A 10,000-nucleotide genomic window follows, 5' to 3' on the forward strand; every position below is an offset into this window, starting at 1 on the left:
TATATATATATATATATATACATATAAATATATATGTGTGTGTGTGTGTGTGTGTGTGTGTGTGAGGAACAGCTCTTTTTATGAATGTTTCATTAAATACACAATATTCAAGTTTTATCTTTTAGATTTTAGATTTTTCATGTCTCATTTTCGAGGTTTGAACTGAATATATTTCGCCTTTGTCTTGTTTCTTATAAACTGATTGAATTTGTGCAAGACTTTTCCACCGAATGTTTTTTGACTATTAGCATCATTCATCAGCAGTTTTGTTTGTCACAGTCAAATTTTGAGATCTTTTTTCATGTCAGTAGCCATATGTTAATTTTATGATGCATGTATTTGCATGTTAATTTTGACAGTATTTCTGTTTATTAGTATAAAGAGGGTGAAAAAAATATGATGCTCATAAAACCTGCAGCCTTTCCCACTAGCTGTGTTAATTGTTTAATGGCAATATCAACGACTGTTTTGAGTTTTGTCATTTTTTTTTTAACAGGAGGGTGTTATAGTTTCATAATCGAGTTCAAAAATGGATGTGAGGTTAAGAAACTAATTTTGCAGCTATGTGAATTTTGGTTTCACCCCACTACATGGCACTTTGAGTGAGTGTCTCTTCTACCATAGTCTCAAGTTGTCCAAAGCCGTGTTGGCAAACTTTCATTTATGCAAACTGTATGGAAGCTTGTCAGAGAAAATGTTCCAATTCTTGAATGGTTTATTTAAATTATCCACCATCACATTTGGTCTTTGCTGTGGTGTAGTGGCATGTAGGACTCAATTAATATTAGAACTATGGCAGTGGAATACAAGCTCCTGGTAGGGTCTTCCATGCTGGACAGATCAAGGGATAGAGGTCAGACCAATCTGGACCACCTCTACCCAGAGGTAAAAATGGGTTTGCATGGAAACTACACCCCTACCTTGTAAAATGTCAAGTTACAGAAACACCAATGACAATTCAAAACCAACAAGGAGGAATTTGTCTTCATCAGCCCAAAGTTGAGAACAGGAGACAAAATTTATTGATGGCCGATGCTCCATAGAGAGCAAATGGCTAAAGTAAGCAAGTTGACTTAATTTGTCTCTTAGTTCAACACAAATACCAAGCCTTTATTGGAATCTGTTGCCAGAATTTAGGAGTTCAGGCCAGGACACCAGTCTGAAGAAAACTTCCTTCCCTTCCTTCCAACAGTCTGAGACACCCTGAAAATAGATTCCCATTCCTCCTTCTCCTCCTCATCCTGTGATTATCTTGTTCAACAAAAAAAAAAGATCTCAGTAAGTGCAGTATCGATGACTCTTTTGCAGTGCTTCCACAACAGGTTACAAAAAGGGAAGAGGCTATCATTTTCAGGTTGAGACGATTTATTTAAATGCTTACAGTGAAAAGCTCTCCACAAACAAAAACGACAATGAAAAATGCATGCAAAGGTCAGTTGATGGGGCTAATAAGGGCACTAGATATTGTCTGAGTTTAACATCATCATCAACATCATTGTTTAACATCTGCTTTCCATGCTGACATGGGTTTGACGGTTTGTCTGAGGACTGGCAAGCCAGGAGGCTACACCACGCTCCAATCTGATCTGGCAAAGTTACTACAGTTGGATGCCCTTACTAATACCAACCACTCTAAGAGCGTAGTGGGAGATTTTTATGTACCACTGGCATGGGGCCCAGCCAGGCAGCACTGGCATCGGCCACACTTGAATGGTGCTTTTTACATGCCACCAGCATGGAAGCCAGTCCAGAAGCACTGGTATCAACCACACTCAAATGGTACTTTTTACATGCCACCGGCATGGGTGCCAGTCAGGTGACAATGGCATCAACCACAACAGTCATTTTACTTATGTAATATCAACAACTGCTGTTGAAATGTTACATGATATTTCATTTATGTCAATTGTTATCTGAGGTACAGAGATTATATTAAGTGTCTCCACTAAATATAGTTTTGTCTTAAGTAGGAATGCTGACATTGGGCAGTGTTAACTATGAAATATGATGTATAAATGCCAGCTATTTCAAGTATTAAAATGTAACATAAGCTGCTTTGATTGTTGCAGACAGCATTTATTGTATTAATTGTTACAATTGATATAAAGTATATTGACTGAGACAGGCCCAAATACGACCTGTATTGTAGACGCCTGGTTTGCAAGAAATAGCAGCCAAAATTTCCTTAAATGACATCTTATAGTCCAGATACTGGTTCCATTTAAAAAGTAAGTTTCAATGTCATATGGTACCATGTAAGAAACTGGTACATGCCAGTAGCATATAATAATCATTTGCAATGGTGCCACATTATAGCACCAGTGCCGCTGCACATAAAAAGCACCCAGTACACTCTGTAAAGTGGTTGGCGTTAGGAAGGGCACAGAAACTGTGCCAAAACAGACAACTGGAGCCTGGGTGCAGCTCTCTGGCTACCGGCTCCTGTCAAACCATCCAATCCATGCAAGTATAGAAAACAAACATTAAACGATGCTGATGATATCGAATGAGGTATTAGATATATAACACTCTCTTTACACTTTTATTCTTTTACATGTTTCAGTCATTTGACTGTGGCCATGCTGGAGCACTGCCTTTAGTCGAGCAAATTGACCCCAGGACTTATTCTTTGTATGCCTAGTACTTATTCTATTGGTCTCTTTTGCCGAACCGCTAAGTTACAGTGACGAAAACACACCAACATTGGTTGTCAAGCAAAGATGGGGGACAAACACAGACACACAAACATATACACACACATACATATCCTGAGCATTATACTAATACATCCATTTGTTGTTTACAACACCTGTCTTCATCTGTTGTTTTTTCTTGAATTCTCCCATATATATATAGAGAGAGAGAGAGAGAGAGAGATATAAAATATATAGTTTTAGGGAAAATAACCAATTTTGGATTTTGTCCCTAATATTATTATATATATATATATATACATATATATGATGGGCTTCTTTCAGTTTCTGTCAACCAAATTCACTCACAAGGCTTTGGTCGGCCCGAGGCTATAGTAAAAGACACTTGCCCAAGGTGCCGCACAGTGGGACTGAACCCAGAACCATGTGGTTGGTAAGCAAGCTACTTACCACACAGCCACTCCTGTGCCTACACCTGGTAAAAAAAGATGGTATAGACATAGCTGAAATGGCTTTGATCACAGGTCTGCTCATTTGAGACTGACTTGGGGTTAAACAACAATAATTACAAATAAAAGTAGCTGAGTTAAGAGCTAAAGGCACCACCACAGAAATACTACTAGGCAAGAGATGACATAATATGGCTTAAATAAATATAGATTAACGTTAATGTTTGTAACTCACCATGAAGAAAGGATGCCAGAAAATGTGCTTCTTTCCACTGTAGTTGTCAAGTGTGCCTCTAGCAAGTAACGTCTCTGTCAAACTGGAAAATTTTAGAAAAAATTTTTAATTTAAAAAAAATAATGCCAGTTAAGGAAGAAATTTTTTAATTTAAGCGAAAAATTAAAACTTTAAAAAAATGTAAACATATAAGGAAAGGTATAAAAATTTAAGAAAAATATGAAAATTTAAGGAAAATTATAAAAATTTAAGAAAAATATAATGATTTAAGCTAAAGTATAAAAAGTAAAGAAAAATATAAAAATTTAAGGAAAAGTGTAAAAATTTAAGAAAAATATAAAAATTTAAGGAAAAGTATAAAAATTAAAGAAAAATATAAAAACTTAAGGAAAAGTATAAAAATTAAAGAAAAATATAAAAATTTAAGAAAAAGTATAAGAATTTAAGAAAAATATTAAAAGTTGTAGAAAACATCAAAATTTAGTTAGTACATTGTACAGGAGCCATTTAGTAACACAAAAGCTGTAATTTATTTGATGAGGTGTTGAAATTTTCTTTGCACAATGTGACACAGTTCTTGTGTCAATGACCAGGTTGCTGCTGTACGATGAAAATTTTGACACCTCATGGAATAAATTTTAATTTAAAGTGAATTGAACAGCTTTTGTGTGCAATTAAATGGCTCTTCCATGATGATGCATGGCCTTGGATCGAATCGTTTATGGGGTAAGTACAATTCCGGAATATATATTTCACAAAATATAAAACTTTTAAAAAATATAATTGAAATTAAAGATTTGAAATAAAAGTAAAAAATTTTGAACTAATTACAGGTCAAAATTTCTGTATATTTATAAGGATTTATTCTTTTCTACTTTAGGCATAAGGCCCGAAATTTGGGGGGAGGGGGTGGGTCAGTTGATTAGATCAACCCCAGTACACAACTGGTACTTAATTTATCGAACCCCGAAAGGATGAATGCCAAAGTTGACCTCGGCGGAATTTGAACTCAGAACGTAATGACAGACTGCTAAGTATTTCACCCGGCATGCTAACGATTCTGCCAGCTGGCAACTTTTATACTGATTTATATTGATTTATTAAAGTACTAGAGTTACAAAAATAATAAGGTGTCTTGCATTCAGTTAAGGTCTTTTATCCTCTGAGTTCCTATCCTGCTGATGTTAACTTTGTCTGTCACCTGTCTGAGGTCAATACATTAAGAATTAATCAAATAGGCTTAATCTATCACCCAGCTTAGCTGTGTCACCTGCCTGCAAAGTGCCATAAGCGGAAACAAGGCTATTGCAAGATTTCAGTCCAGGTCTTGTCTGAGAATAATTTTAACACTTCCTTTCATCAGTTTTTGATGCCATATGCCCATGGGCATATGGTGTAGTGGTTATGAGCATGGGCTACTAACCCCAAGATTCGAGTTCGATTCCAGGCAGTGACTTGAATAATAATAATAATAATGATAATAGTAATAACAACATCGAAAAATACCTTAGGAATGAGAACCCAGGTTCGAAATTTCCCCAAGACACCTGATGAAGGCTGGAGGGTATATCAGCTGAAATGTTGTGTTAACAACAAACAAGATGAGGACAAATATCCGTCAAATGTAAATAATGTAAATAATGTACATAATTCCTCATCTCCTAAATATAGAACGGTCCCGAGAAATGCCACAAAGCAGTGCCCTTCCTCTTTTGATTAAGCCCCATAGCTGTGTGCTTAAAAAACTCTCTGCAATTACATGGTTTTGGGTTCAGTCTCACTGCAAAGCTCCTTTTGGGCAAGTGTCTACTACTATGGTCCCAGGCCAACCAATGGCTAGTGAGTGAAGTTGGCAAACAGAAAGTATGTGGAAGCCCATAGTGTGTGTGTGTGTGTGTGTGTGTGTGTGTGTGTGTGTGTGTGTGTGTGTGTGTGTGTGTGTGTGTGTGTGTGTGTGTGTGTGTGTGTGTGTGTGTGTATGTGCTGCCAACTGGTGTTGGTTTGTTTATGTTCCATCAATGGGCTGTTCAGCAAAAGCGACAATGGAATAAGTACCAGATCTAAAAAGTAAGTACTGGAGTTAATTTGTTCAACTAAAACCCCTTCAAAGTGGTACTCCAGTATGGCCACAGTCTAGTGATTGAAACAAGTAAAAGATAAAAGGTAAGAATCAATTTAATTTGACAAAATCATTCCCCATGATTCGTGATGTTGTGTCAGTATTAGAATTCCAATATTATTTGCTCGTGGCTGTATCAAAAAAAAAAACAAAAAAACCCACAGGGTTTTCAGATCTTAGTTAATGAAAACAAGTCACCAGAGTCTGGCAGAGTAACACCTCAATCACATGAATAGGCATAAATGCAGCCATTCCCTAGAACAGATTATTAAACGTTAAAACAAAAATACGATATATGTAATAGCAACATGAAATATTATAATATATCATATGATAAAAAATGGGACAATAGAGCATTATTTAGTTATCTCTCCTTTGCATACCAAGTTCAAATACCGCTGGGGGTCTACATCATCATTTATCTCTCCAGGATCAATAATATGTGTCAATAATAGCACTGTCAATGCCGTGCCAATGTTAGAAATTGTTATTTATTATTTGACCTGGAGCATGTCTTGTGATAGATCTGGAGAATTTATGAACCTATAAACTATGAGCTCGAGGCATAAAATAGGTAAAGCTACATATACAAGAAAAAAAGAAATGAAAAAAAAATCCTTATTTATTTTGGAATATGCTAGAACAAAAATGTTCATGTAAATCATAATAGATAGAGAGTTTGAAGGCAGCTTACTGCTAGCGTTCTATTTAACTAGATGGTGGCTACTTAAGACTGAGGAATATGTCGGTAGGAGTTGATGCAAAAGAGCTTGCAGCCTCCAAGAAGCTAAACAGGTGTATCAATAACTAAAGATATGGCAGAAGATGTATAATCATTCACTTTGTGAAAATGGTGAAAAGGTACACAATGGATTGTTTATGGAACACAATGGAATGGGTACACACACACAATGTATATATATATATATATATATATATATATATATGTATGTATATTTGAAAGTCTATGAGAATTACTTAATACAGTTTTTGAAGAGAAAAGGTGATTTTTCTAAAAAGAATTATTTTAAAAAAATGTTATGAAACGAGGATGTTACCATCTTTTTTTGGGAAGAAGATTTTTTCTAGTGTGTGAACACTTGCACATACACACATAATCACATACATACATATATATATATATATATATGATATATAGATATATGATAGATTCCATAAAATGGTAACAACAGAGGGTGGTTTTGTCAATGATCCAGTGCATTTTATGGAAACAACTGAAAAAAAAAAATCATTAATTTACACTTGCAATAGCAAATGTAGATCTGTATTATGGGGAATATTGAATAATGAAATAGAGCAGACTTCAAAGAGATATAAGAAAGAATAGACTGCATGAACTTTAATAGGCTTTACGAAAATGTACCATTAAGTTTAGGATTACAGAAAACCCAACGGAAAAGAGATGACAAGGGAAGTGGTTTCAACCAATATATACATACAAACATATACATACATATATATATATATATATATATATATATATACATACATATATATACATATATATATCAAGGCCATCACATATACATAATGTATTCCTTGGTTAGTAAGATTCACCATCATCAATCTTCAGTAAGGCATCAATATTTATGAGGCGGACGTTTTTTTAAAGCAATTTTGTAAATTTGCTGACATCGCCAAAAGAGAAAAGGGAAATGAAGGAGAAACCATTTACAGTGGAAATTTTTGTAATGATGCAGGCATTTCTGGAGAGTTTCAGGCTGCATAAAACTTGGTGAGATGAGGAAAGTATAGCAAAATCTTAGCTCTGCTTTTCAATGCAGGTAGCTGGAATGCTTGAAAGTTTTGGTTATATGAGCCACATCCTGATACACTATTTGACAGTTTTTCTACCTGAGCAGTATATTTATGTATACCTTCTGAACCTTTCTCTCCATCTTAAACTTAAGTCTGTGAAGGCATGTGGTTTAGTGCTTAGGGTATTTGGCTCACGATTGTAAGCTTGTGAGTTCAATTCCCGGCTATATGTTGCATCCTTGAGCAAGACACTTTATTTCACATTGCTCCAGTCCACTCAGCTGGCAAAAATGAGTTGTACCTGTATTTCAAAGGGGCCAGCCTTGTCACATTCTATGTCACACTAAATCTCCCTGGGAACTTGGCCATTGCCAGTACCGTAGGACTGGCCATTGCCAGTACCGCAGGACTGGCCATCGTGCTGGTGACATGTAAAAAGCACCCACTCCACTCTTGGAGTGGTTGGCCTCGGTGAGGCCCAATGTACGAAGGTCTTGCCTCACCACCTCAGCCCAGGTCTTCCTGGGCCTACCTCTTCCACGGGTTCCCTCAACTGTTAGGGTGTGGCACTTTTTCACGCAGCTATCCTCATCCATTCTCACCACATGTCCATGCCAGCGCAATCGTCTCTCTTGCACACCACAACTGATGCTTCTAATGTTCAGCTTTTCTCTCAAGATACTTACACTCTGACGGGTATTCACATTGACATTACTAACCTGCCAGATCAGGTTAGAGTCTGGTGCAGCCATCCGGTTCACCAGTCACCAGTCAAATCGTCCAACCCATGCTAGCATGGAAAGCGGACGTTAAATAATGATGATGTCTGTGGAGTGCTCAGCTACTTGCACGTTAATTTCACAAGAAGGGTGTTCCATTGACGGGATCGACTGGAACCCACATCATCATAACTGACTGAGTGCCAAAGTGCGAATACATAAGTCTGAAATAGCCAAAGTTGGATAGAGATGCATTCCTACTGTTCTTTAAAACAGTTTTGGCTCCTTTCACTTTGGTAAAATTCATTTCCTCTCTCTTCTATTACTATTTTGTAATACTATTTTGTAATACTATTTTGCTTCTTTCCTGTCATTTTCTGATATCAACCTCTAAAATACTTCCTGCCAATTTCTTCAATTTCTTTACCACTAACTGTCAGTAATTATCTCTCAGGCTCGTTTCGATTGAATCCCCAATTCCAACACACCATTATATATCTACCATTATCTTGACTCTCTAATTGTGCTCTCTTCTGCAACATTCCCACTCTCTTCTTTACTCTCTTTTCTATCACCTTCTCACTCCATTCACCCTAATCTTCTATTACTTGTTTTTGTCTATTACTTGTTGTTTTTGTTATGTCGAATGAAATCAATGCAGGAAAGAGGAGACACTTTAGTTCTGTCGAGAACAAGACAACTTCTTCTGTACTGATAAATGAATGAATTGAGATGATGTAGTTTAGATCTGACTCTTTACCTTGCTGAAAGCAAGCCAGCCAGAGGTGTATATTCTGGGTGTGCTAGGTGTGTGCTGCACACCCATCAAAAACGGTAAATTCATTATAAACATTAACCTTACTCATTAATTTAATCAGAAATCTTAATGGAAAACTTTTATTATACCCCTGCTTGAAATTTGGTGACATTGAGTGTGGCAGCACACCCAGGACAACAACCACCATACACCACTGAAGCCAACCATTCTAGTGCTGGTTCTAAAATGAAAGGCACCAAATACACTCTGCAGAGTAGTTGGTAAGAAGCAAGATGTTCAAAGAAAGAAGCCATGCCAAAAATGTAATGAACATGCAAGACAAGATCCTTGTCTAAACCTAGGATAGTAAAAACTCTGAACAAAAACTGATTCAGATTATAATAACCAGTTCAACCCATGCCAATATTGAGAAGCAGACAAAGAATAAATAAATAAACACACATACACACACAATGTTGTGAAGCTCAGTCAACTTCATATTTACAATAAATTTGCTCCAAGTTTTAGTACAGAATCACCCCATCTCTATGTGCCCAGTTTTGCCTCTTAAAAGTGATTTGAAATTGTAATAATTTCATATACACACATACATGCACATACAACCATGTGTATATTTGTTTTATATGTGTCTATAAGTTGATAACATTGTAAATTTGTATTCTAAGTTTCAAGTTTCTGATCTTCAAGCAATTATGATCAAGACATTGATACTCTGGAATATAGTACAACACCCAGGAAATATTTGAGCATTCCTTTACTTGTTTCAGGCATTTGACTGTGGCCATGCTGGAGCACCACCTTTTTAGTCGAAGAAATCAACCCCAGGATTTATTCTTTGAAAGCCTGGTACTTATTCTATTTGGCTCTTTTGCTGAACTGCTAAGTTACAGGGACGTAAACACACCAACATCAGTTGTCAAGCGATAGCGGTGGTGGGGGGACACAGACACACCACTACATACATATATATTTATATATGAGATGTTTTGTTATCAATAAGACTCTATTTAACACACACACACACACACACACACACACACACACACATATATATATACACAACAGGCTTCTTTCAGTTTTCATCTACCAAATCCATTCACAAGGCTTTGGTGAGCCTGAGGCTATAGTACAAGACACTTGACCAACATGCCATGCAGTGGGATTGAACCTGGAACTATGTGGTTGGGAAGCAAACTTCTTAGCACACAGACGCTCCTGTGCCTATGTAGGCACAGTTGCGCAATAAGTTTTAACTAAATGCATAAAA

At 36.5% G+C, this 10,000-nt stretch overlaps 1 protein-coding gene across 1 annotated transcript in view; it reads right to left on the bottom strand.

The window, feature by feature from the left end:
• LOC106870267 (solute carrier family 35 member F6-like) overlaps positions 1–10,000 on the bottom strand; it is a 457,970-nt gene that overhangs the window by 171,563 nt on the left and 276,407 nt on the right. Inside the window, exon 2 of the mRNA XM_052969764.1 lies at positions 3,339–3,420. Within this exon, the coding sequence (XP_052825724.1) occupies positions 3,339–3,420 (82 nt within the window). The remainder of the gene's footprint in view (positions 1–3,338; positions 3,421–10,000) is intronic.

Source organism: Octopus bimaculoides, chromosome 7 (assembly GCF_001194135.2).
Source record: "Octopus bimaculoides isolate UCB-OBI-ISO-001 chromosome 7, ASM119413v2, whole genome shotgun sequence".
NCBI lineage: Eukaryota > Metazoa > Mollusca > Cephalopoda > Octopoda > Octopodidae > Octopus > Octopus bimaculoides.